This window comes from Pogoniulus pusillus, chromosome 39, assembly GCF_015220805.1.
Source record: "Pogoniulus pusillus isolate bPogPus1 chromosome 39, bPogPus1.pri, whole genome shotgun sequence".
Lineage (NCBI taxonomy): Eukaryota > Metazoa > Chordata > Aves > Piciformes > Lybiidae > Pogoniulus > Pogoniulus pusillus.
In genome coordinates, this window is record NC_087302.1 from 8801032 (window position 1) to 8827366 (window position 26335).

Sequence of the window (26335 nt, forward strand, 5' to 3'; positions counted from 1 at the left end):
GCACATTGCTCAGCTCTGACTTTGCTCTGCAGATGGCACCGAGAAGCGATGACAGCTTCAGAGCAGCTGCCGCGGCTTTTAGACGATCTGCTGCCCTGGCTGGTCCCTCTCCTGCCTGCTCTTCAGGGGCCAGGCTTCACAGGTGCTTCCAGAGCACAGCATGGCCTTGGCTGGTGCCATCCTGCTTCTCCTGACCTTTCTTAAGGACTTAGGAAGAAATCCTGTAGAGTGAAGGTGGGGAGATGCTGGCACAGGCTGCCCAGGGAGCCTGTGGATGCTCCCTCCCTGGAGGTGTTCAGGACCAGGCTGGATGAGGCCTTGAGCAGCCTGGGCTGGCAGGAGGTGTCCTTGCCCACGGCAGGGGATTGGAACTGGGCGAGCTTTGAGGTCTCTTGCAACACAACCCATTCTGTGATGAGTAGGAATTTGGGATCCCTGGAGGGACCCTGATACATGTAGGCAAGGCACTGCTCAATTTGAGCATAGCCACTGCTGCTGGGCAATGCTCAGACACTACATGAACCCTCCCTGCCGTGCCAGGCTCTCATCACTCTCACTCTCAAGAATTTCTTTTTCATCCCACTCTTCCTCTGTCCCCTCCCAGCTCAAAGCCATTGTCCCTGTCCTGGCACTCTCAGTCCTTGTCCAAAGTCCCTCCCTAGCATTCTTGGAGTCCCTTCAGGTACTCGAAGGCTGCTCTAAGGTCTTCCTGGAGCCTTCTCCAGCTCTCCCAGCCTGTCCCCATAGCAGAGGTTCTCCAGCCCTCTGATTGTCTTTGTGGCCTCCTCTGGACCCTGTCCAACAGTTCTGTGTCCTTCACTAAGATCCATCTTGAGTGCTGGGTAGAATAGAACCGGAGCTGTGATTTGTTCCGGTGCCCGTGGCCATGGAGCTGTTTGGCAGTCAGTGCCTGGCAAAGCATGAGAGTTTTTCTTCTATACTAAACCACTGCATTTATGCATCCATTTCCCCCATGCAGAGGGAATAATAGACACTGGGAATGGCTCACAGAACCCTTTAGGTTGGAAAAGACCTTTCAGCTGGCTGGATCCAGTGCCCTCTGCCAGAGTCACATAGTTGGGTGGGTTTGCACAGATTCCTTCTGGCAACATTTCTACTCTGCTCAGCCCCTTTGTGTGCCTGTCAGAAGGGAGCAGTGCAGATGGACATGAACAGCTCACGACACGATGCTCTGCTGCTGCTGGTTGTGTCTCTGGGGGTCCTGGAGCCTGCTAAATCATCTCACAAAGGAGGAAGGAGAGGGCGCCAGTGGCCAGCTGCAGCCAGCTTAGCGCTGCCGTGGGAGCTGCCCAGCAGTTTGCTGCTGTTGCTCCAGAGGGAGGGCAAAGGGAAGGTGCTAAGGAATTGTGTCCTAGCAAAACCTGGGAGCCTGCACCACCATGGCCACTGAACCATGTTCTCAAGTGCCATGGCCACACAACTCCAGGGATGGGGACTCCACCACTTCCCCGGGCAGCTTGTTCCAGTCCCTGACCACTCTTGCAGCAAAGTTTTTTTCTCATCCCCAACCTAAGCCTCCCCTGGTGCAGTTTCAGGTCATTTCCTCTCCTCCTGTCACATGAGACTGGGCAGAAGAGACCAAGACCCAAATTCCATCTAATCATCAAGCAGAACTTTGAGGGTGCTGGACCCCTGGAGCAGGTTGCCTGGAGATGTGGTGGAGTCTCCATCTCTGGAGTCATTCAGACCCCTGCTGGTCACCACCCTGTGCATCCTGCCCGAGCTCATTGCCCCAGATCAGCTTAAATCACGTTCCAAGGGTCAGGCAGAAATCAGTGGCAAGGCAAGAGGACAAATCTGGTCTTGTTTAAGGAGCTGAGGGGCTGATGGTAAGCTCCAGCGGTGCTCTTGCAGCAGCCTTCCCTAACAGGAGGCCTTGTTGCAGAAGCTGCAGCACTTGCTGAGTCATGGAGCAGGGGAGAAGGAAGCAGCAGGGCGAGTGGAGGCAGAGCAGATGTGACCGTCCTTAGAGCTCTGCTGAGCCCCTGAGGGTTCAGTGAGATGCTTCTAGGACACTGCCTGGTGCAGTGACTGCCCTGGTGGGTGCCTCCAGTTCTGGGCTCCCCCAGTTCCAGAGAGACAGAGAACTGCTGGAGAGAGTTCAGCGCTGCTGTGAGGAAGGTGAGCTCCAGGTGATGGTTTGAGAGCCTTGCACAGCAGCCTGAGAGCAGAGCAAGCTCTTTGCTCTGACATGAGGGCTTGGGGGGACTGGGGAGAAAAGGGAGCCAGGAGCAGTGCAGTGGAGCTGCCCAGAGTGCCCGGGTGCGACTGACTGCAGGGGCCCTGCACACTCACCAGCCTGGCAGCTCCCAGGCTTGCTGAGTTGTTCCTCTTGCTTTAATCCTCTTTAAATTTCCCTGGCTGGAAAACCCCTGGCAGAGTCTTCACTTGAAGAGATCTCACCTAATGCTGTAGTGCCCACCTCCTCCCCAGGCTGCTCTGAGGGGACTTTGGGGTTCTGAGGGTAGCGTTTGGGGCTCCAGCCTGGGCTGTGTCTCACAGAAGCCCAACACGGTGGGGGCTGGGAGGGATCTCTGGAGATCACCCAGTCCAAGCCCCCTGCTCCTGCAGGTTTGCCTAGATCAGGTCACACAGGAAGGCAGCCAGGCAGGCTTTGAAAGTCTGCCGGGAAGGACCAGCCTGCTGCAGGGCTGCAGCACCCTCAGGGTGAAGTTCAGGTTTCCAGCAGCTCTCCCACAGCTTCTGCAGGGGACGCAGAGATGTCACTCAGTGAGGTGCATCAGTGCCCTGAGGGGCCTGCAGTGCCCCGGCAGTGACATTCCCGTGCCAGTGCTTTCCCACCTCTGCCTCCTCCAGGCTGCAGCTCTCCTGTGTTCATCTCAGGATCACATCTGGGTCTGTCCCTTCAGTGCCTGCGCTGCTTCAGAAGCAGTGGGATGAAAGCTTTGGTTGGCTCGCTCAGAAGAATGTCTGGAGCAGAGCTGGGGAGGAAGAGGAGGGCAGAGATGGATGCACCTCCCTGCAGCCTTCACATCTGACTGTAAACACTTCTTGGGTGCTGTCAGTCTGAACTGCTGGGGTTTATTTGCAGGGCAAGGGGGAGGCAAGGGCACAGCATATTCTGTTCTCCTGTTTCATGTCTGAGTCTCCAGCAGCTGATTTCCACAACAGTCAGCACTCACTGCTGAGCCTGCTGCTGCCTCCTGGCCCCCAGCTCTTCTCTGGAGTGAGCTTTGTGCTGAGCTCTGGAAGGTGCTGCTTAGGGCTTTGAGGAGGTGTCCCCCAGGGAGGCCTTGCTCTGGTGGGGCTGCCACCACACTCCTGCCTTTGGTTTTCCTTGCTTCATAACTTCAGGGAATCACTCAGAGTCCCAGCACAGAGGGGGGCTGGAAGACCCCCTCCAAGCCTCCTGCTAGAGGGTTAGCAGCTGGGAGCTTTGCTGGGTTTCCATGTGTGCACCCTGGAGCTTCCCGAGCTCAGTGTAAGACCTCAGCTCTCCTGCTGTGGTTCCAAACTCTGGTTCAGGTCAGGTTAGCAGCCAGCACCAGGGCAGGAGTTGGTGCAGTGCTTCAAAATGCTGCAGACTGCACATGAGTCTTTCTGGCCTACTTTTAACCATCAATTGCTGCTTTAACTCCAGCTATAAACTGTTTGGGCAGCCACACTGCATGAGCTCACTGCCAGAAATAAACCAGAGCCTAGGAATGACTCAGGTGCCCTCCACGCTTCAGGGCTGGCACAGCTGGATGCAGCAGGGCACCTCCTCGGCTCTGGTTGGGTTTTGGTGTCTCTCCCATCTTCTGGGTGTGCTTCAAGCCATCGTCCTGCAAATGCTGTGGGGAGCACTGGAGGTGCTTGGGAGCACTGGAGGTGGTTTACATGCCCGTGTTGATTTGCTGCTTGCTTCTGCTGTGGTGTGGGGAATGCCTCTGGATAAGCCTCTGATCCTTTGCAAAATGAATTTTGTGGCTGACTTCCCTTCCCTCTTGGATAAAGTTTCCCCTCAGCTGCCTGTCCTCCGTGGAGCTTGTGTCTGTCTGGGTACTGCAGAGCCTTTTGTAACGCTCTCCTGGATCAGCAGTGGCCTGGGGGTAGAGACTTTTCTATTTCAGGGCACACTCTGGATCCCACCTGGAACTGGAGGGCTGCAGCAGCTTTCCCATGAGGACAGGGTGGGAGAGTTGGGGCTGTTCAGCCTGGACAAGGCTGCAGGGTGACCTCAGAGCTGCATTTTGGTATCTGAAGGGGCCCTACAGGCAGGATGAGGACAATGGTTTGGAGCTGGAGCAGGGCAGAGTTAGGTTGGAGATCAGGAGGATGTTCTGTGCAATGTGGGTGGTGAGATGCTGGAACAGGGATGTGGTGGAGGCTCCATCCCTGGAGGCATTCAAGGTTAAACTTGATGTGGCTCTGAGCAGCCTGCTCCAGTTGGAGATGTCCCTGCTGAGATCAGGGGTTGGACAAGATGACCTCTGAGGGTCCCTTCCAACCCTGTGGTTCTGTGAAACAGGCTGGGCACTGAGCCTGCTGCTTGGGTCACTTCTGAATTTGCCCTGGGTCCATGCAGGGCTGCTGTGGGTTTGGGCTCCCTGCAGCTCAGTGGTGCAGGGCTGGCTGGGAGCCCTCTGCTCCTCACTGGTGCTGGGCAGTACCCAGCCAGCTGCTGCTCACAAGGGGCACAGCAGTTCCATGCTCAGGAGGCAATGAAGCGATCAGGAGAGGTGCACTGCAGAGAGAGCAGCAGCTGGCTGGGTTCCAGAGTGCTTCAGCTGGGGACCAGGGGCGCTGTGGAGATCTGCCCCTAGCCAGAGCTCTCGGTGCAGCAGGACACAGGGCACCGGGCAGGGCTGGCAGGCTGAGCCTAAATCCTAGCTCATTCTCCACAGCATGAAGTGTAAACCAGGGCAGCAGGGAAGGAGAGGTGGCCTGCGCTGGCTGCCTGTGGGACAGGGGAAGGGCGTCAGTCTGCCTGGAGGCTACCTGCCCTCTCTGGGAGAGGCTGGCAGCACTGGTAAGGGATGGCAGCAGAAATTGGCCCCTGTACCAGTGAGCTCTGGGGCAGTGCCAGCTTCTGCCACTTGCCTTGCTCCAGGTTTTTAGATAGGACACCTCGCAGGGGGCAGAGGGGAGGTTAGTCCTCCACAGGGCTAATCCCTAAATCCTTGGGGTTCGGCTTTTGAACAGGGGAGGGGAGAGAGCAATGTCCTCAAGGGCCAGGGGACCGCCTGCCCCTTCAGAGAGGTGCCAGCAGCTGCCAGGTGGCAGCAATGTTGGACAGTGAGACTCTCCCGGTCCTTGACCTCCATCTCAAGTGACCTTTGCCATGGAGGGCAGAGGGCAGAATTCCTCAGAGGGGTGGGAGCTGGCAGCAGGTCGATGGTTTGCTGTCTCCTGGCTCATTGCAGCAGATGTGTGCCTCTGGAGATGCTTTCTGGCACACCTGTGGCTGCAGGGTAGCAAGTGAGAGCTGTGCCCAGGCCTTGCCAGCTCTGTCAGTTTGCTCTGTGCCTAAGTGTGCCCTCTTGGTTTCCATCTTGCAGCATCTGGAGAGGGCCAAACGTGAACTGCGTGGACAGCACTGGGTACACTCCCCTGCACCACGCTGCTCTGAACGGGCACAGGTGAGTCACCTTCCGATGCCTTGCACCCAGGGGTGATGCTTTGGGCTTTATGAGCCACGCTGCCCGTGCCACGCTGCCCGTGCCACGCTGCCGTGCCATGCTTCCTGTGCCACACTGCCGTGCCATGTATTTGCTTTGTGCCTGACATGCTCCAAGGTAACCCCAGCCTGCAGCCTGGGAGTTCTGGGACTGCTCCCTGCTGCCTGCCCTGCACAGGGTTAAAGTCTTCACTCCTCATCCCGGGATTTGGAAAGGGCTGCAGGAGAGCTGGGGAGGGACTTTTGACAGGCACAGAGCGACAGGATGAGCAGTGATGGCTTCAGACTGGAAGAAGCTGAGTTTGGGTTAGACGTTGGGAAGAAGTCCTTGCCCATGAGGGTGGTGAGGCACTGGAACAGGCTGCCCAGAGAAGCTGTGAAGGCTCCAAGCCTGGATTTGTTCAAGGCCAGGCTGGATGAGGCCTTGAGCCACCTAGGCTAGTGGGAGGTGTCCCTGCCTATGGCAGGGTGTTGAAACTGGATGAGCTTTAAGGTCTCTTTCAACTCTACCTTATCCATGGTTCTGTGATCTGCACTGTCCTGGTGCAATTCACTTTGCACCATAGCAGCCTGTGGATGACTTCAGTCCCTGTTCAGCCTCAGTGTGAAGGTAAGCACAGAGCTGTCCTGAGTGCACTGCAGCAGGTCCTGTCATTACTTCCCCCCAAGGCAGCATTTCATAGGAGCACTTCAAAATCACATCAGGAGGATCTCTGAACTGCTTCTGTTCAGGTTAACTTCTTGTGCCACACCTGCTGCGGAGTCTGAGCTGTGACTCCAGGACTCACATTGCCTTCTCCTGCAGGGACGTGGTGGAAGTTCTGCTGAGAAATGATGCCCTGACCAACGTGGCAGATTGCAAGGGCTGCTACCCTCTTCACCTGGCAGCTTGGAAGGGAGATGCAGACATAGTGAAGCTCCTCATCCACCAGGGACCTTCGCACACCAAAGTGAACGAGCAGGTCTGTGCCTTTTTCTCCAAAACCTTGTCCAATCACTTCCCTTGGTGGGGAGAGCTCCTTCAGCTGCCTCCTGCCTCTGCCCAGGCTAAGAGCAGTGCTGTGAAGTCCTTGCTGCTGGGGCAAGAAGGGTACTGCCTAAAATAAACACAGCCAGTGCAGAGCTGGAGGTGCAGTGAATAAGGTGGAGATGTTTACCCGGAGATAGAAATACAAGAACCAACCCACACCTGGGAACTGGTCTCCTGCTTTCCTCCTGGGCTTCTGAGACTAACCCACAGCTTTTCCTTTCAGTTACTGGATAGCTGAGAGGGTTTCCAGCCCTGGCAGAGAACAGGTCAGCTCCCTTCGCTGGGAACCACTCGAAGCAGCTTTGTTTGGCCATGCTCTCTTAGCTCCTCTCCTGGCTTGGCTCTAGCACTTGCTGCAGTAACTCATTTGTAAGCTGGAAGATCATTTTAACCCTACTTACCCTCAGTTTAATCCCTGGCTTAACCTCAAGGAATCATTTCCTCAACCAGGCAAGAGAGAAGAAAGCAATGTGGTGGGCTTCATCCCTTGGGCACAGTGATAGTCTTGAGCTGGATGCAGAGGGGTTGAGAGAGCTCTGCTGTGCTGTGCCCCCTTTGGAGGAGCTGTTTCCTGTGGAACTTGCCCTGGGAAGTCAGGTCTGGTTCTGTGGCACATCTGAAAGGCTGCTGCCGGGAGACCCAAATACTTCTGTAATAAAAGAGCTTTGGGTGAGGCCAGCTGAGCAGTGCTGCTGAGTGAGCCTCAGTGCCAGGTAGTTAGACCTGCAGTGGCCCTTGGCTGTCCTGTCCCTGGGGCAGGAGCATCCAATGTCCCTGGGAATCAGCTCCTCAGAGTTACATCCAGGAGTAAAACAAAAGAAGTTTCCCTGCCTTACTCCCACCAGGCTGGAAGTGTCCATTCCTTCAGAACTGAATTCCCAAGGCACTCTGGGCTTGTTTAGCCAAATCCACCACAGCCAGGAGGAGCAGCTGGAAACTGGGAGCTGCTGCTGTTTCATTTTGATCTGCTCTGGGAACTTCTCAGAAACTAAGGAGCAAACTCCCTTTGCAGTTGGATTTAGGAGTCTTAGTCCCCCTTCCAGCCATACCTTGTGGGTACCAAAGTGCCCTGCTTATGTTTTCTGTTCCTCAAGACAAGACAGCTAACTCTGCATCAGACTTCTCCAGGCTCCTAAGGCACACAAAACACGGTGCCAGGGCTGCTTCTTGCAGCTCTTGCACCCAGCAGGAGCAGCTCAAGGTGTCTCAGTCTCTGATAGTTCACCACTCCAGGGCTGTGCTCAGGCACTGTCTCCAGGCACTGCTGCAGGCATGCAAGGTGCTGAGCTGCAGCTGAGAAGCTGGCAGCTATTCACAACCTGGCTGATGAGAGCTGGCTTAGGGCTCCAAGCAGGACTGGGCCAGAGGAGCCCTTGACAGAGGACTGAAAGCTGAGTGTCCCCTCCAGGTGATGTTTCATTAATGGCTGGGGGCTGAGAAGCTTTTCAGATGAGAAGAGTCAGGCCAGCAGCCTGTGCATGCAGGGCAGAGCAGTTCAGGCTGCAGGATTCAGCAGCTGGAACGGCTTCTGCTGTTGATGGCTTGGACTGGACCAAGGTGCTGCGTCCTTTGCACCCCTCGGGGGTCACCCATTGCTTTGTTGCCATTTCTCACCCATCTCATGATCACATTTTTTTTCTTGTTTCCTCTTCCTTTTTGTAGAATGCTCTTGAGATCAAAGAACTCAAAAAGCACGGCCCCTTTGACCCATATATCAATGCCAAGGTGTGTACTGTGCTCTCATCCTTGCTGCAAGCTGCACTCGCCTGCTGCCAGCTGCAACTTCAGCCAGCTGCAATGGTTCCAGTTCACTCTGCAGCTGCTTGGGGGAAGAGTAAAGCAGGACCAGTTACCTCCTGTGGGTTATCTCTTCAAAGCAGTTCTAGACAGCCAAGTTAAGGGATGCTTTTCCTCATTTCCCTGGGGCTCCTTCACTGCTTAGCCTTGTAGGACTGGTGCTGATGCTCAGTTTGCTCCCTGGGCTGGATGGCTCCCAGCAGGTAAAGTTACTGCACTGAGCTGCTGCAGGGTTCAGTTCCTGTGCTTGTGGTGCAGAGAAATGCAGAGAGGAGTTTGAGTTTTCCTGCTTACCATGGATGCACCTTCCCTGGGGGCTGTTTGCAGTGACTTTGGATGCCTTCTCCCAAATGCAGAGTGCTGTATTCATTGTTTGGGCTCCTGAGTCTCCTGGTGGTGGTGAGAGCAGGGGAGGCAGCAACATCTGAGCCTCCCTTCCCAAGTCCTTCGTGTTCTGCTGGTTGCATCAGTCTCTCTTTCCTGGTCTCCAGTCTGTCCCGTCCAACCCTTCATCCCTCAGTCTCCTGTTCTTGTTTTCTTGCCTCTCTTGCTCTTCTCTTGCTGTCAGCTGCCCTCGAGCTACATCGGCACTAGGATGTGCTGAAGCTGAGCCACCGAGGAAGCCCTGAGAAGGTTCCTGGTGTTGTCTTTCATTGTTTGTGGAGGAGCTGCAGGACAGTGCTGACATGAGAGCTCTGCTGCTTTGTCAAGAGGCACTGCTGCTGAACCACCACACCACAGCTGCTTCCAGCCTGTTAGTTTGGACCCAGCCATGCAGGGCAGGTTGCTCCCTGAGTTCAGGTAGAGCTTCCACTGCCTGATCTGCAGGGCCTAGGGAACACAAATTCAGCATCCCTGAGCTTGCTGGGAATGACCTTTGGCTTGCAGCCCCTAGCTCAGGAACACTCTGGTGCTCATAGGACCTCATCCCTGATGATGAGTTGAACAAAAACCCAGGTGGGAGTTTTACAGTACTGCTGAATGTCTGCTGTGGAAACGTCCCAGGGGAGCAGTTTAGTGCCTGGAAGCAGCTTAGCCAACACCAGAGTGAAATCTCACACACTCCAGCTTTAAAGTTAGATGACATATGAGGAAGAAATTCTTCCCAAGAGGGTGGTAAGGCACTGGAACAGGCTGCCTGGAGGTGATGTGGAGGCTCCAAGCCTGGAAGTGTTGAAAGCCAGGTTGGATGGTGACTTGAGCAACCCAGTCTGGCAGGAGGTGCCCCTGCCCATGGCAGGGCATTGGAACTGGGTGATCTTCGAGTTCCCTTCCAACCCAAACCATTATGTGAACCTATGATTCTGCGTTTCGTCTTTCCCAGCGTTTAGAGACATTCAGAAGAGAGGGAAAGCGTTTCTGTGAGGCTGCACTATGCTTTGCTGCGCTTCAGTAGCCACTGAGAAACAGACAAGGAAGCCAGAAGCTCTTTGCCCTCTCCAAGTTAAAGGCAGTCGTTAACAGCTTTTGTGCCCCTTCCTTTTCAACACCTCTGCTTCAGCAGGAGGTCCCTGCAGTGTGTCTGTGCACGCCTGAAGGACTTCTCGAAAGCAAAAGGCGCAAAGTTCAGAGCTGGAGCAGCAGATTTGCTCCAATAACTCCTGCTGTCTGCAGTGTGGTGGTTTACTTGGTCTGAGGGAGCCAGGCAGCTGAGCTGAGTCACAGCAGAAAAAGCTGTCAGGTGGCTCAGGCCTGTGCAGGGCACAGACTGCCTTGGTCTGTTTCCACTGGGAGCAAATGAACCCTGCAGATGGGGTTGGAAGTGCTCAAGCTCTGGGCTGCGGGGAGCAGTGGACTTCTCCCACCTGGAGTCTGCACAAGACAGCAGCAGCCAAGCCCTGCAGAGCTCTTCCAGGCTGGCAGCACAGATGGGATCCTTGCCCTTCTCAGGTGTGTGTGGCACTGCTGGGCACCGGCAGGAAGGGAGGGAGGGAGCCTGCTTGCCCCTTCTCTGCTCCTGGCAGTGCCGTGTAGGGCAGCGACGGCAGCTGAGTGCTGCACAAGGGCAGAAGGGGTCGGTGCCTCTGAGAGGGCAGCTGCAGACAGCTCTGCTCGGTGCCTGAGAGTGTGATGGGCCTCGGGTGTCACCTCCTGGTGAGGCCTGTGGTTTGCTTCCTTTCCCTCTCACTTCTGCCTGCTGTGAAGGGGGACGTGGTGGAGTGCGTGGTAGCAGGGCAGAGCTGCTGCGGGAGCAGAGATTGCCACTGCAGCAGTAGGTGGCAGGACAGGTTGCAGTCAGAGTTGCACACAGTTCCCACAGTCCTACAGGGGAGCCTCAAGAAGAGCTTGGATGGGATCAAAGGATGATGGAGACAGGATCAGGTCTACCTAAACCACTCCTGAGCAGTCTTTGTCTAGCAGCTTCTCAGAAATCTGACAGGGACAGCTCTGGAGTCTCACTGATGTGAGCAGTGCCTGCCCCCCGTGGCCCTTTTGGCAGAGACCTGCTGCTCCAGAGGGCAAAACTGGGCAGGCTGGGGGCAGACTGGGCTCCTGGGGCTGGCTGTGCCATGGACTCACCCATGCCTGGGGTCCCTTTGTGTCATCCAGGGACACTATGAGTGACCAACTTCGAATGCCCTGAGACCAGCAGCCTCAGCTGATGGCTGGGTGTGATCTCTGCTTCTCTCTGCCCTTCTCACTCCTCCCTGCAGACTTCTCTGTTTTCCAGTAGCTTCTGTCCCCTCGTTTGTCCCTTCCCTCACCGTGGCTGCCTCTAGCCCTGCCAGCAGAGCCTGTGTGACTTTACGCTTGTGTGCTGTGAGCGATGCCATGCTCTGCTTGCCTCCTTCAGTACCTCTTCTGCATGTGCCTGTTGCTGCCCCTGCGCCCTTAGCCTCTGCTTTTAGACCAGCTGCAGAGAGCCTCCCCAGAGCCCCTTGCCCTCTTTTACACCTGGTCACGATCCTGTTTGCTGCAGGTGCAGCACTCTGGGCTGCTGCGTCCCAGCACTTTGCTTTGCTGGTTCTGCAGCTGGCAGCTGCAGCAGGCTCTGCCTGTGCAGATGCCCTCTTGGTGCCCAGCTGGCCTGGGGCCCTGGCACTGCTTTCGGCGTCACAAGCTGTGTGTGCCTGAACTTACCCTCGCCCTGCATGCCTGCTTGTGAGGACTGCAGAGGTGGGATGGCTGCTGCAGTCAGCACCAGCAGGGGCTGAAAGAACTGAGCCTTGAATCCAAAATGAGGGTGATGAAGCTCCAGCAGGTGGAATTCCTGCTGCAGGTTGCCTGTCCTGTATTGCAGCCTTTTATTTTTGAGGCATTTCTGAAGCATGGGATGCTGCCAGCAGATAGCAGAGTGCCTTGCCCAAGCACTAGCAGAGTCTGTGGGGATCCAGACAGACCTCAAAGGTCCCTTAACCATCAGCATGGTCCCTTGATTGTGACCTCAGTGCATTCAGGACAGGTCCTCGCTCGCTATGTGGCAGCTATGTCCCGTGATGCAGATTTCCCCTAACTGTGTAAAGCTGATTCAGAGTGGGTTTGGAGCTCTTACAGGGTGGGGGGGTCATGAGGGGCCATCTGTGCCTGGTAAATGGCCAGTGAGATGGTGACCACCCACCAGGCTGTGTTTCAGACTGGGCTCTCTGCTTCCCAGCTGCTTTGGTTTGGGTTTTTGGGTCTCGTTTTTGCACTTGAACTGCAGTGGCTGGAGCAAGGCTTGGAGTGGCTCTGCTCTCCCCGTTCTGACGTGCTGCTGTTTGTGACTCCCAGAACAATGACAACGAGACAGCCCTGCACTGTGCAGCCCAGTACGGGCACACAGAGGTGGTGAAGGTCCTGCTGGAGGAGCTGACAGACCCCACCATGCGCAACAACAAGTTTGAGACTCCTCTTGACCTGGCGGCGCTCTATGGGAGGCTGGAGGTGGTCAAGATGCTCCTGAACGCTCACCCCAATCTTCTAAGCTGCAACACCAAGAAGCACACCCCCCTGCACCTGGCAGCCAGGAACGGGCACAAAACTGTGGTCCACGTGCTCCTGGATGCTGGCATGGACAGCAACTACCAGGTACCTGCTGTGTCTGTGGAGGGCTGCTCTGGCTGTGGGGGCACAGAGACCCTGTGCAGCCTCTGCCCTGGGGCAGTCCGTGGTGAGCAGCAGCTTTGGTTTCCTCTGGGCTTTTTGTTCAGCTCTTGGTCACTCTGAGGGGCTGCTTGGAGGGATTCTGGCACTGCATGCTTCACACCTGCTTGTTAGCTGGGCACAGAGCCCCAGACAGAGGGAGAGAGCAGGGAAAGCCCTTTTGCCTGAGCTCCTGTGCCCCCAGTGCTGCGAGCTCTTGATAGCAAGGGAGGCCGCCGGAGCCTCGTCCTATCAAGGCCTTGGGAGCTGCTGTCTGCACAACACCAGCTCGGCTGCGACGGCCTCAGCTTGCCTGCCCAGGACATGAGCTCTGGCTAGGCTGCAGTAAGTCCTTCCTTGGTCTCCAGCCTGGGCCTGCATGCCTCTGAAGAGACCATCTCCATCTTCCATTCCAGTTGTAGGGACACTGAGGGTCTGTTCTCAACTGTAGCCCTTGGTGCCCTCACCTTGTGCATGGTGCTGTCCTGCTTCTGTAACCCTCTCCAACGTGCCCCCATCCCTGGCTTTATGCTGTCTCTATTTGAATTGCAGACTGAGAAGGGCAGTGCTTTGCACGAAGCTGCTTTGTTTGGCAAGACAGATGTGGTACAAATATTGCTGGCAGCAGGTGAGAGAATGATCCCCTTGGAAGCAATAACCTATGACCCCCTCTCCTGGAGCTTGAGGAGACTCCTTTATGGTGCAGCATCTTCCTCCAGCCAGCTCTCAAAGCTCCTCAGAGAGGGCTATAGGAGAGGCTGCCTCTTGGCATTTAGCTCTGCCTCTCTGGAGCACTGTTGTAGCGCTCCTCAGTGAGGATCCCAAATGCAGGATCTCACAATGAAAGTCATGGATTTGCACATGGAAAACGTCCTTGGTTTTGCCTTCTCTGCCACTGCTGCCACAGGTATTGATGTGAACATCAAGGACAACCGAGGCCTGACAGCTCTGGAGATTGTGAGGGAGCTCCCCTCTCAGAAGAGCCAGCACATAGCAGCTCTCATCGAAGGTCAGTGAGGTGTGGGCAGGAGGGAAGTGTTTGGGATGCTGATCAGACAGGACTTTGCTCTCCAGTCCTGGAAGGTGCTGAAAGCAAAGCAGCTCTAGGTCGGGCCCCTCATTGGGAACCTTGCTCAGATGTCTCCAGAGCCAGTGCCGGCAGGGGACTTGCAGGGGGATTGGCTACTTTTCTGAAGGAGTGGGGCATGACCTTTACAGTTTAAGTAGGCTCAGTTTGAGCTTTGTTTAGCTCCAGAAGTGAATTAAAGCTGAAGGCTGGCCTGAATCTGCCTGCAGAATGCAAAGTGATAGCTTTAGCAGTTGGCTTGGATGAGCTCCTTCATGTGTCTGTGCAGGCAGACATGAAGCTTACATCCTGCTCCTCACTTCACTGGGGAGTTTGGGCATGAATTTTGCAGCTGAGGTTTACAGAAAGGCCTTGATTGCTTGTGGTTTGTGAAGGAACTTGGCCCATTATGCCTGTCCAAGTCAGGGAGTGAAATGTGGCATCAGCTCCGGCCAGCCCCTGTAATTACGCTGGCTCCATTTCCTCTCAGCTGTGGGGAGATCAGAAGCCTGTGCAACTGCTGTGCATTATTCATCTGCAGCCTTTGAGAGCTCTGCAGGTTCAAAGCACTTTGCAGACTTTAATTAAGCTTTGCCTGGGAGGCTGCTGGGTTATCTCTGAAACTGAAGCCAAGGATGGGCCTTAGAAGTGAAGTTCTTGCAGGTAGCTGCTGTTGGGTTTCTCCTGCGAGCAAGCTGGCTGCTGGCTGCTCAGGGATGCTGCTGAGGGGTGCTGCTGGCTGCTCAGGGGTGCTGCTCAGGGATGCTGCTCAAGGATGCTGCTGGCTGCTCGGGGGTGCTGCTGGCTGCTCGGGGTGCTGCTGGCTGGCTTCATCTTTCTGGCCTCGGCTGCAGCCTGGCACCCACAGCTGGCCCTGGGTTCTCAGTGCTGTGGCTCCAGAAGGCTGCCTCTGCTTAGTGATGTGGCTTGTGTTTACCCCATGACATCACCTGCCCCATGACCTTGTGCCCTTGCAGGAGCTGTGCAGCTTTCTGGTCAAAGACTCTAAGAGCTGAAGGAGCCATCCTGAACCTTGTGCTGTGCTTACAGAGCTGCCTGCTCCTGGTCTGGGATCTGAGCTGCAACTGTTGATGATGTACTTGGGTTACTGTGTTGAAGACTTAAGCTGGCAGCTGGCCATGGAGGAAGTGCCAGGTAGCAACTGGGACAGGACACCAGACTGCCATAGCCTGACCCTGTCACCCTCCTCCTTGCAGATTACACTGTTGGGAAGAAGAGTGCCCAAGCTGCAGAGAAGACTCCTCAAGCACCTCTGGCTCCAGCCTCTGACCCTGTGTGCCGGGTAGCCCAGGGTAGGCTTCCACACCACCCAGCAGCCACAGCACTCCTCTGCCAGGGCCAGATGCCCCCAGTAACGTCCTTGTCTCTCTCTCCCCCTTGCAGGTGATGTGGAGAAAGCAGTGACAGAGCTGATCATAGACTTTGAGATGCCCCCAGAAGAGGAGAGCCCCTACGAGGCTTTGTACAATGCCACCTCCTGCCACTCCCTGGACAGCCTGGCCAGTGGCAGGTCCTCGGACAGAGAGTCCAGCAATAAGGAAGCAGAGTCAGCTGCGCTCAAGGCAGCAGCAGTCAGGCCTGTATGTAGCTCTCTCTTTCCCAGGAACAGGGGATAGGACAAGAGGAAATGGCCTCAGGTTGCACCCGGGGAGGTTTAGGTCAGACAGTGTAAGAAACGTCTCCACTGAAAGGGTTCTCAGATGCTGGTGCAGGCTGCCCAGGGAGGTGTCTGAATCCCCATCCCTGGAGGGGTTGAAAAAAGGCAAGAGATGTGGTGCTGAGGGCCATGGTTTAGTACCAGACTTGGCAGAGCCTGGGTGATCTGAAAGGGCTTTTTCACCCAAACCCATCTTTTGGTTCTGTTCAGTCGTTCTGTGTGCGCTTGTCTCTGCCTTGCAAGAGCAGAGAAGGGGCTGAGTTGCAGTGCAAAGGGAGGAGGAGAGATGAGCTGCAGGAGCTTGCTGAGGGAGAGGGCTCGGCGCTGCCTGCTCCACGCTGCCGTCAGATGGAGCTGTTGCAGGGCTGATGGCCTGGAGATGGCTCTGGGCAGCGGGCGGCTGATGGGCATCCTCTGATCCGCAGAGAGAGCGCCCACCCCCGCCTGCCAAGCCGCCGCCCGATGAGGAGGAGGAGCCGCAGATGGAGAAGAAGATGAGCCATGGTGCTGCCTGTGAGGTAGGTGGGGCTGCAGCTGGAGGTTCTGCAGGCGTATGGCTTAGAAAAGAGTCTCTGTCTGTGCCGTCAGCTGCCTTGCAGGCTGAGCTGTGGCTGTGCAGCATTGCTGCTATCACTTGCCATGGGAACATCCTCTGTGCTGTTCTTCCAGGGCACCTCTGTGGTGACCTCCAGCCTTACTCTCCTATTCTTGGCTGAGAATTCCCTCAGGAAGAGATTTTTCTGACTCACATTGTGGTGTGGACTCTTGCTCGCTTACAATGATTCTACCAAATGCATCTTCACTTGAAACCTAGAGGGTCCTTTAGTTCCTGCTTCCTCTGAGCTTCCAGCTGTGGAGGAGATGCGTGGGTTTGTGGCTCCCACTGATGTGAACAGAGATCAAGGGCTTGGATTCAGGCAGCAGTCTGGCCCAGCACTTTCTACAGCTGCATCCTGCAGAGGTCCATGAGTGTGAGCTGCTTTCGGAGGACACCAAAGCTCTTCTCTTCTGCACTGTTGCTCCTGGGCTACCTGTTCCTCATTTTTATTCACCTGCCTTTAAAACTCAGAGGTGAGGGCTCTTGAGGTGACCCCGCTGTGGAGGGGCTGTGAAACCACAAATCTGCCTTGGCAGCTTCTTCTGACACCAGGCAAACCTTGACAGCATCCCCAGGCCCTGTGGCTCTCTGCTTTCCCAAACACAGGAGCTGCAGGACAAGCACTGGGTGCCCTGCCTCTGGCTGCTGGAGTAGCCTCACCAGATGCTTTGCTCTGAGCATCTTCGTCTGCTGCAGCTTCTGCAGGGCACAAACCTGATCTGTGTTCTGTGATTTGGTTTGCATCTACATGAGACAGGAGCAGAAGTTGTTTGCTTTAACAGGAGTGGCTTTTTACAGAGTCCCCACCTGTGCAGAGGCTGAAGAGCTGTGGAGATGTGGTGCAGAGGGGCATGGTTTGGTGCTGACCTGGCAGTCAGGAATCCATGACCTTAAAGATCTCTTTCAGCCAAACTGATTCTGTGGTTCTCTGAGTAAAGCTCCAGGCAGTGCATGAACTGTAAAGCTGAGCTAGGACATTGTGACCTGATGTCCTGACTGCTGTCAGAAGGGTTTGGCAGTGTCTGAGAAGGAGTTCCCTGGCCAGCTCTGGGCAGTGGAGAGTTGGGTAGCAGGTCAGGGCACAAATGGACAGCAGAACTTGTTCCTGAAGCTAAACAGGAGGGAGGGAAATGTGCTTGGGCTGCTCCTGCAGAGCCGTGTGGCCACGGTTAATTACCAAGCACCTGCTGTGCTGTGCTGCCCTTAACAGCTTGGGGAGCAGAAGCCAGTAAAGGAGCTCTGCCTGGCAGAGAGATTGGTACAAGTGACTCACTGGGGAGGTCTTGGTCTGCAACCAGCAAAACTGATGGAGCCCACAGGCAGTGTATCACTGCCTGGAAATGACCTTCAAGCTCACAGAAGCATGGAATTGTTTGGGCTGGAAAAGACCTCCAAGATCATCCAGTCCAGCCATCAGCCTAACCCCACGCTGGCCACTAACCCATGTCCCTGGGTGCCATGGCCACAGGGATGGGGACTCCACCTCCCTGGGCAGCCTGTGCCAGTGCCACTAAGGAAGGTCTGGATCTGATTCTTCTTTGCTCGCTGCTTCTGAGGTGTTCTGCTTGTTTCTGACTCTTGCCCACCTCAGTGCATGCTCTCCTTGGGCCGGGCAGGCAAGAACAGGAACATGCTGAGGGAATGCTGTCATCATTCTGAGCTGCTGTCCTCCAGACCTGCTCTCACACTCGGGCCAGGCCACTTGGCCGTGGCATGTCCTGGGGCAGGGCCAAGCTCCGCTTTCCAAAGTGGTGTCAGTGTTGTGCTGCCAGGCTGGGCTGTGCAGGAACCAGGAACCTCTCACTTCGTCACGGGAAAACAGGCAAAAGGGAAGAGGGAGGGGCTGGGGAGCTGCCTTCTGCTGTCTGCAGAGATCTGGGTTTGTTGGTAAGCAGGAGCCTGCTCTGCCAGCTGAGCCCCCCTGGGGTTTGTTTTTCTGCTCATCTCCGAGGGGAAGCGCAGCCAAAGGACGAGATGCCAGTGGAGCTGCCCTCCAGAGGGGAGGTGGAGCTGCCCTTCAGAGACCCCTGCAGAGCACGAAGTGCACCTGGAGGAATGTACTCCTCATTAACACCTTAATCTGACGCTTTGCTGATCACAGGAACAAAGCATGGTGGGGATGGAAGGGCCCCTGGAGACCATGCAGGGCACCCCCTGCCAGCACAGGGTCACCTAAAGATCACACTGGGTTTGAATGGCTCCAGCGATGGAGACTCCACCGCCTGTCTGGGCAGCCTGCTTCAGGGCTCCAGCGCCCTCCAAGTTCCTGCTCAGGTTCAGATGGAACTTCTGACGTTCAGGTTTGTGCCCAGGCACAGCCCTGGCTGCAGCTGCAGCCCTGGGGAGCAGGCACAGCCCTGGCTGCAGCTGCAGCCCGGGGGAGCAGGCACAGCCCTGGCTGCAGCTGCAGCCCGGGGGAGCAGGCACAGCCCTGGCTGCAGCTGCAGCCCGGGGGAGCAGGCACAGCCCAGGCTGCAGCTGCAGCCCGGGGGAGCAGGCACAGCCCTGGCTGCAGCTGCAGCCCGGGGGAGCAGGCACAGCCCTGGCTGCAGCTGCAGCCCGGGGGAGCAGGCACAGCCCTGGCTGCAGCTGCAGCCCGGGGGAGCAGGCACAGCCCTGGCTGCAGCTGCAGCCCGGGGCAGGTACAGCAGCACTTTCCCTGCCGGACGCGGCTGCTTCCTGCCATTGAGGGGAGCTGACTTAAAGCCAGCTGGGCTGGAGCAGCGGCAGTGAGGAACTGGCGCCTGGTCCCTGCAGACTCTCCAGGCTTCCCCTGGCTCACTTGCAGTTGGGTAGGTACCTGGCTGCTCTTGGAGCAGCTTTGGGGAAGAAACTGGGGGAGGTGCCGGACCTGCTGTCTCGACAGAGGCAGTTCCAGGAGGTTCCATTCAGAGCCCTCCCGGGGCTGTTTTGCTCGGACCTGTTCTTCCCTCTCATGGCATCCCGGGGTCACCTGCTGCCTCGCTGGGGTTTGATCCCACCGTGGTTAGCTCTCGGGACGAGGCAGCAGTGAGTTGCCAGGGTCTGGCCAGGATCTGGTGCTGAAAGGCAGCTGGCCCTGCCGGCAGGGTGCCCTGCAGCCCAGGTTGGCACCATTAGCACTGGAGTGGGGTTCGAAGGGGCGCTTGTCAGCCCGACAAGTGCGAGTCTGCAGCGGGGCTCGTTTGGATCCTACAGCAGCCTCTCCTTACGCGGGTGGAGGCTCTGCCAATATTCCAGACAAGCTCTGATCAGAGGCTTTGGGGGATTGGAATGAGCACAATCAGCGCTGCACATCCTGAGGTGAAACCGAGTTTACAGTGCTGCCTGAGGGCCCCTTAGTCCTAAACACGCTGCATGTCCCAAGGTTCCAGATGCTGGGTGGGAGCTTGCCGGGAAGGTGGCAGGGATTTGGGCTGTTTTGTGAGGGTTTTTTTTCTGTCATGTCCTAATAGGGTCAGCAACTAAATAGTGAATGACGATGCAAATTCCAGCAGCAAAGAGTCTGAGTTGGGATGAGCAGGAATAAAGGCCTCAGCTCCTCTCCCCTCCCCAGGCTGCCTGCAGCCCTGTGCAGAGGATCAGTTGGTCAGAAAGCTGTCAGCAACCTGAAACCCCAGAAAATCCAGGGGGTTTGGGTGGGCTTTTGAGGGAGGTGGGAGGGAAGAGTGTTGGACTTTGGACTGTACTCCACAGTGAAGCTCTTGCCTCTGCCAGTTCCTTACTTTAAACCGTGGCAGAAAGGGAGCTGTGCTGTTGCTGGGGTAAACAGCTCTGCTTTGTGGAGCTCTACATGAAGCTGTTTTTCTCAGGCCTCTGTTGCACGAGGAAAGAGCAAAGGAAGTGGAGCTGAGGAAGAGGAACACCCCTATGAGCTGTTGCTTACAGCAGAAACTAAGAAGCCAGTTGCAGTGGACAGGAAAACAAAAGGTAAGTGACCACCCAAGAAAGCAGAGCTGCTGGCTTGAGACGCTTTGAAGGAAGATCTGGAGGGCAGAGAGCAACTGGAACAATGCAAGTGGCTGCTGGGTGGGGCCCTGGGGTCTGGGTTGCAATTGTTTTGTTTCCTGACGATCTCCACTTTTCTGAAGGAGAGATCTGAGTGTTCTGTACAGAGTGTACGCTGAGGAAGGACAGCTCTGCTGTTTCGACAGCAAAGGGACTGTGAGGACCTTCTCTGTTAGCAAATGGCCCAGTCCTGTGCAGTCAGCGAGGGCAGGAGGGCGGGAGCTGTGCTGTGCTGTTGCAGTGGGGTGAGCCAGGGCAGGCATTTCCATGGGGCAGTTCTCCATCCAGCTGACTCCGAGGACCTGGTGGTGTTCCATGTTTAGATCAGCAGATGGTTGAGTCTGCTGCCCTGCTCTGCAAATCAGTATCCCATGAGTATTCCCTGATCTGGGATGTAAACTAACAGAGGAGGGTAACGAAGCTGTGCAGAGCAAGCATCAGACTGGCTACAGATGCAGCGTGGCCAGCTTGGGTACCCACCCAGGCTCTCTTCTCCCAGAGGAACTTGTGTGCTTCAGAGAGGAGCTGGGAACACCTCGTCCCTTGTGTTTGGCTGTTGCTGGGCTCTTTGGCTTTCCTTCAACAACAACAGAAGATTTGTTTAGATGGAAAACATCTCTTGCTTTATGCAAAAGCCCTGAGCAGGAATTTGGAAGGATTTCATTTGGGCTCTAAACCTGAAGCCGTCTCACTCTGAGGAGGAGGAGAGGATGAAGAGGGCTTGATGAGATGCCTCAGTGACTGCTCTGTGAGACCTGCAGGTTCTATTCCCCCCCTCCTTGGAGCATAACTTTCATTGCTTGTGCCCTGCCACACTCTCAGCCCCTGCAGAGTGGCACTAGAGGTCATTGCTTTCCCACCAGGCCTTGCCACCGGCACTTGCTGCCCGAGGCAGTTTGGATGCTTTTTAGGTGGGTGCTTTGTGATCTCAGCCAGGAATGGTCCTTGGCAGCAGCCATCTTTTCAGGCCATCTTTTCAACGTGAAGTCATTGCTGGTTAGTGGAATGTAAACTGTTCCTGGGTGCTTAGCTCCCTTTTCTGGCTCCCATGTCCAGGCTTGGCCATGGGAGCAAAGGAGAGCTGCAGTTATGGGTCTGACTGAAACCAGATCTCAGCATCTGCATGTTCCTGATGCAGATCTGTTCTGAACACCCAGAGGGGGCTGTGCTGGGGATGTCTAAGCCCTACTTCCTGGAGAGGTTGCAGGAAGCTCCTTTAGCCTATTGAAGTCTGCTCCACGCTCTGGGAACAGAGGGAATGCTCCCCACCTGCACTGTCAGTGGGGTCAGGAGAGCCTGCAGAAGGTGGGAGCAGATGTAGCTAAGGATGAAGCAAGGCTGCTGCAGGGGGAAGATACATACAGAAGTGGTCATCTTGGCAAGAAGCTAAAGGTTGAGCAAGGGGCTGGAGCCTTAATTGGGGTGTTGGAGAATTTTCCCACCTCTGGATCAGAAGGGTCCTGGAGCATCAAAGGCAGCAGCTGAATCCAAAGACAAGGAGCAGGATGAAGTATGGCTTTGAATTGCTTCTTGGCCCTGGTTCTGAGAGGGCTTCTAGATGGTGCTTGCTGAGTTCTGGAGGAGCCTTTGGTCAGAAGAGGAGGACTCAGATTCCTGCAGGCTATTGAAGAGGCAGCTGAAGGGCTGGGCTTGGGCAGGCTGGCTTTAATGGAGCCTTTGATAGCTGCTTTGTTCCCCTTGCGTCGAGCTGTCCTGTACCCAGTGGCTGGCTCAATGTGGCATTATCCCCTAGCTTGGGTGCCTTTGTGTGCCTTGCAGCACTCTGCTGTCACATGCTGGAGCAGTAGGAAAAGTTGGCCTCATGCTTTGGGCAGAGGATCAGGAGTGGTCTGAGCCAAATGTTTTCCCATCCCTTTGGTGAGGAAACTCCGTGTGTGAGCTCATGGCACTCAGACCTCGCGGCGAGACTTGTGGATAAGCCAGGGGTGCTGAGCTGACCAGGAGCAGACTGCCCAGCCGCTGCTGTGCTCAAACAGCCCTGGTGGAAAGTACTCCTGAGTTCTGAAGTCTGTCTTGCTTCTCAGGAGAGCCATCCACAAGTGCTGTCGGCAGTCACCAGCTGCAGGTAGGACTGACTTGGTTGCTTCTGATAGTTGGTAAAAACTGCTGTGTGTTGAGCCTGTGCTGCTGCCAGAGCAAGCCCAGCTTGAACCACAGAATGGGCTGGATTGGAAGGGACCCTTAAAGATCACCTTTGAGCATGGACATCATTGAAGTCCCTGCTTTGCCCTTCCTCCTGCTAGAGGCTTTTATTTGTGGCTATACTGGTTCAGCCAGCATGTGACTTGTGCTCTTATCCAGGGCTCTGACATGATCCAAGCTGTGCTACAGAGAGGCTTGAAGAAAACAGCTCTGGAGAGCCAGGTTGTGGCTGTGTGGATGTCAGTGTGGGGGACACAAGGTTTGAAGGGACAGAAACCTGATGGTTTGCTGTGAAGTGGATGTGCAGACCACAGCCTGCTGCTCTCCCTGCCTTTCACCACGGCTTCAGGCCAGACCCATTCCCCCTGCCTCAGCTCCGAGCCTGCATTTCTGCTCCTGTGATGTGTCTGGAAGCTTCTGTGCAGAGCCTCATCAGTGACCTCTGGAAGCAGTCATGGCAGTGTTTTATTGCCCTCTGTTAACAGGCTGCTAGTGGAAGGGCAGTATGAAAGAGCAACAGTTCAGGTAGTTGTAGGAGGAGAAACTGCCCCAAATGGCTGAGCTTGCTGAGACCAACCCAGGTGAGTGCTGAGCCTATCTGGGTGCCATGGGCACTGCTCCACTGCTTGTCTTTTACTGCAGCTGGAGGCTACTTTGGCACCCCTAAAGCTGCCTCCCACACCCAGTTTCCTTCTCTTCTCTGGTCTTGTGTGCCACAGGAATTTGCATCCTCCTCACTTGCCACGTTCTGGCACGGTGCAACAGGGGAAACCTTTTCTAGATGAAGGGTAGAGGATGCTTTAAGGTTGAGGAGCTGAGCACAAGCAGCTGCATTAACAGCTTCATCCTCCTAATCCAGGGTATGAACCAAATCCTGCTGATGATATACAGGGGAAGAAATTCGACCGAGGCAGAGTGGTTGTAGCTTAGTGTTAAGAGTTTAGGGAAGTGCCTCTTGTCTGGAACCATCATGCTGCTGGCAGGGAAGCTCTTAATTGAGTCCTCCCTGCAAATGCTGGGCTCAGTTTTGGGTTCCTCCCTCCAAGAAGGACATTGAGGGGCTGGAGCATGTCCAGAGAAGGGCAACAAAGCCAGGGAAGAAGGGTCTGGAGAACAGGGCTGGGGAGGAGCAGCTGAGGGAGCTTGGGGTGTGCAGAAGAGGAGGCTGAGGCTCTGCTCCCAAGGAACAAGCGGCATGGCCTCAAGCTGCCCCAGGGGAGGTTTAGGAGAAACGTCTCCACTGAAAGGGTTCTCAAACACTGCTACAGACTCATCAGGGAGATGGCCAAATCCCCATCCCTGGAGGGGCTTCAGAGCTGCAGAGGTGTGGTGCTGAGGGACGCGGCTTAGCCCCAGAATGCAGAGTTAAGTCGTTGTTGGACTGGAGAATCTGAAAGGGCTTTTCCAACCAAACTGTTTCTGCGTGCTCTGAAATGTCTCCTTCAAGCTGCTCCTCATCTTTTGAGCCAAATGTTCCTGCCTTTGCTTCATCTCTTACTTCCCTGGCAGCTGCCCTGTGTTCTGAAGTCCTCCTCCTCAGCCCGATGAATGCCTGGTTGTGATTTCTGGTCCACAGGAGCCCTTTTGTGAGCTGTGGGAGCTGAGGCTGGAGCACTTTGTGCTGGCTGGACCCAAGGGCTCCAGCACATGGCAAAAACTCCCAGCAGCCGCCTCTGCCTTCAGCAGAAATGTCAGAGAAGGTTAAGCTGGGACATGGAAGAAATTATTGCCAAGAAAGGAAAGAGGCTGAGGAGAAGCTCTTGGTTTAGCACGAGTTTTACCCCCCGCATCGGATTCCTCTGGCTGTCCCCCTGTTGGGTGAGGAACTTTTTCTTCCCAGTGCCAGCCCTGTGGGCACAGTGGGGCTGATCGCTGCTGAGGTTTCTCTCCAGCACTGCAGCTCCACAGCTTTATGCAGAGTAACCAAGCAGTCTGCTCCTGAGGTGCTCCCATGGCAGCCGCTGCTGGCACCCCTCAGACAGCAGTAGGCTGGTGCTGGTGGCACCACCTGCCCACAGCCCATGTGCCTCCCCCTGGCAGCTTCAGCTGCAGAACTTGTGCTTTCTGTGCCTGTGCAAGATAGTCAACAACTACTTCATTGTCCTGGAATCTTTACCTCGTAGGATCCAGAGTGAGATAAGCCCTGGCACCGAGAGGCAAGGGCCTGTGGTGCACTGCCCTGGCAGCTCAGCTCGGTTCAGGCTTTGGATGTTCCTGACTCAGCTGCCAGCTGAGCAGAGCTCTCAGCCCTGCCTGAGAGGGGGACCAGTTATGCTCATCCAGCACAGGGCGTGTGGGTCCCCAGGAGCTGAAGCAGTTTGCAGGCAAATGACTAACTCAGGCCCTTCCTGCCTCATTCCTGGTGGGAGGACAGACCACAAACCCAGATGGGTGCTGGTGTTCAGAGTGCCCTGGCCAGGCTTTGTGCTGGGAAGGATGCTGGGGACAGGAGCTGATCTCTGCCGTTGCTAATAAGCTGCTTCCAGTTCAAGATAAGCAAAATTCCTGAGTGTGTTTTGCCCCCTGAGATGAGGATTCGTTTGCCTCAGCTTCCCTTGGCTGCTGGCTCCGAAGCAAGCAATTTCCTGCTCACATCCAAACATCCTCCTTGCCTCTCAGAGCCACCTTGTGAGGGTGCTTTGCTTCATTGCTCCTTCACAGCGTCGGGTTTAGGTCCTTGGCCCGAGGGTTGCTTCCCCAGCACTAAGTGGAAGTGGTCACAGTGGGCAAGCAGTTTGTGAGCAGATACAGGACAAAACGTGGTGACCAGAAGTTACACTTCTGAGGACAAAGCTTTGCTTGCACAGATCAAACACAGGCTCAGGTGTGCCCAGGGGGAGTGGATGTGCCTGTGCACATGCCTGGCACTTGGCACCAGCCAATTATTCATGGTGTGTGCAGGACCCTGGTAGCTGACACTAAAGATGCTGCTGCAGGAGTGGCTGGGCAGCAGGGAGGTGTGGGAGGGGCAGCAGGGTGCTCTGTCTGGGGCAGCTGGCACGCAGCAGCTGGCCAGGGCAGGTCAGACCCTGCTCTGCTTTGCTGGCAGAAGAGGCTTCCCCTTGCACAAGCTGTTTGCCTCTCTCCGGGGCCGGAGCAGAGGCTGGGCTCGGGAGGCAGGGCGGGAAGCAGTGCTCGTTGTGGAGAGTGGAGTTTGGAGCTCACAGGCTGATTGCAGTCCAGAAGTTTTCCCACCCTGCAGTCTGTGCCAAGAGCAGGGAGCACAGCTCTGAATAACTCTTTGGCCTTCATGGAAAGGGATCAGATGTTCCAGCAGCCTCCGTCTGGCTTCTCCCACCTCGCTTACTCTCTGTGCAGGATATAGTTAGCACTTCTCTTAGCCTTATATAGCAAGGCCTGATAGTTGTGTCAGCAGGGATGAAAGCAGGGAGGCTGCCAGCTGCATCCCTCAGGACAGGCTTTGGAGTCTTGTGAACGCTGCCACCCTGGGCACGAGCTGTGCCTGCGGAGCGCTGCTGACCTCTGCTCTCTCTGACTGAGGCCCGGGGGGAGCTGATTCTGCTGTTGCTTCCATGGTTTTAATTCCCCCCATTTTTGTCCCCTCGAAGACCACAGGAGGAGCAGTGGCAGCCGCAGCCAGGACTCTGCCGAGGACATCCACGTTCCGGAGCAGTTCTCCGGGCTGCTGCACGGCTCCTCCCCGATCTGCGAGATAAGCGAGGACCCTTTCAGGCTGGTTTCCTCCGCGGAGAAGGGAGGCACGGAAGGCACCAGCCACCCACCTGCTATGCAGCTGGAGGATGCTGAGCTGCCCGCCCCTGCCCCAGCACGGAGCAGCTCCCCAGAGCACAGAGCCATCTACGCCACCGTGCAGCACGCGCTCGGCAGCCGCCCGGGCCCCGACACCGCAGGCACCCCCCACGGGCTGCAGCACCCCAGTGGGGCTGAGGAAGAGGGGGACAGGGCTGTGGGCAGAGCCCACCCGGGCGGCAAGCCCAAGGCCGAGCTGAAGCTCAGCCGCAGCCTGTCCAAGTCGGACTCGGACCTGCTGACCTGCTCCCCGACGGAGGAGGACGCCATGGGCAGCCGCAGCGAGTCGCTGTCCAACTGCAGCGCGGGCAAGAGGCGCCTGGAGAAGTCCCCATCCTTCGCCTCCGAGTGGGATGAGGTAAGGCTGAGCTTGCTTCAGAGCTCCTGTGCCGGGAATGAAGCCACCCAGAGGGAGCTTCTCCCTGCCACGCTGGCCCGTCAGAGGGGGTCTGGGGTGCTTCTCAGTGCTTTGTGAACCCTCATGTCACAGTAACAGGCCAGTGCTCACCTGGGAGTCTTCAAAGTGTTGAATGCCAAAGGAT

General features: G+C 56.1%; 1 protein-coding gene across 6 annotated transcripts in view; it reads left to right on the forward strand.

Annotated features, from left to right (window-relative positions):
- Nucleotides 1–26335, forward strand: part of ANKS1A (ankyrin repeat and sterile alpha motif domain containing 1A) — a 70714-nt gene that overhangs the window by 8341 nt on the left and 36038 nt on the right. For 3 of the 6 annotated variants that reach the window (XM_064173841.1, XM_064173842.1, XM_064173845.1), the window contains exons 2-12: nt 5523–5603; nt 6447–6603; nt 8334–8396; nt 12180–12476; nt 13083–13158; nt 13438–13539; nt 14814–14909; nt 15001–15197; nt 15700–15792; nt 19664–19781; nt 25592–26151. In XM_064173841.1, the coding sequence (XP_064029911.1) occupies nt 5523–5603; nt 6447–6603; nt 8334–8396; nt 12180–12476; nt 13083–13158; nt 13438–13539; nt 14814–14909; nt 15001–15197; nt 15700–15792; nt 19664–19781; nt 25592–26151 (1840 nt within the window). Of the gene's footprint in view, nt 1–5522; nt 5604–6446; nt 6604–8333; nt 8397–8442; nt 8672–12179; nt 12477–13082; nt 13159–13437; nt 13540–14813; nt 14910–15000; nt 15198–15699; nt 15793–19663; nt 19782–25591; nt 26152–26335 lie in introns of those variants that run through there. The other 3 variants (XM_064173844.1, XM_064173846.1, XM_064173847.1) reach the window with 2 other exon arrangements.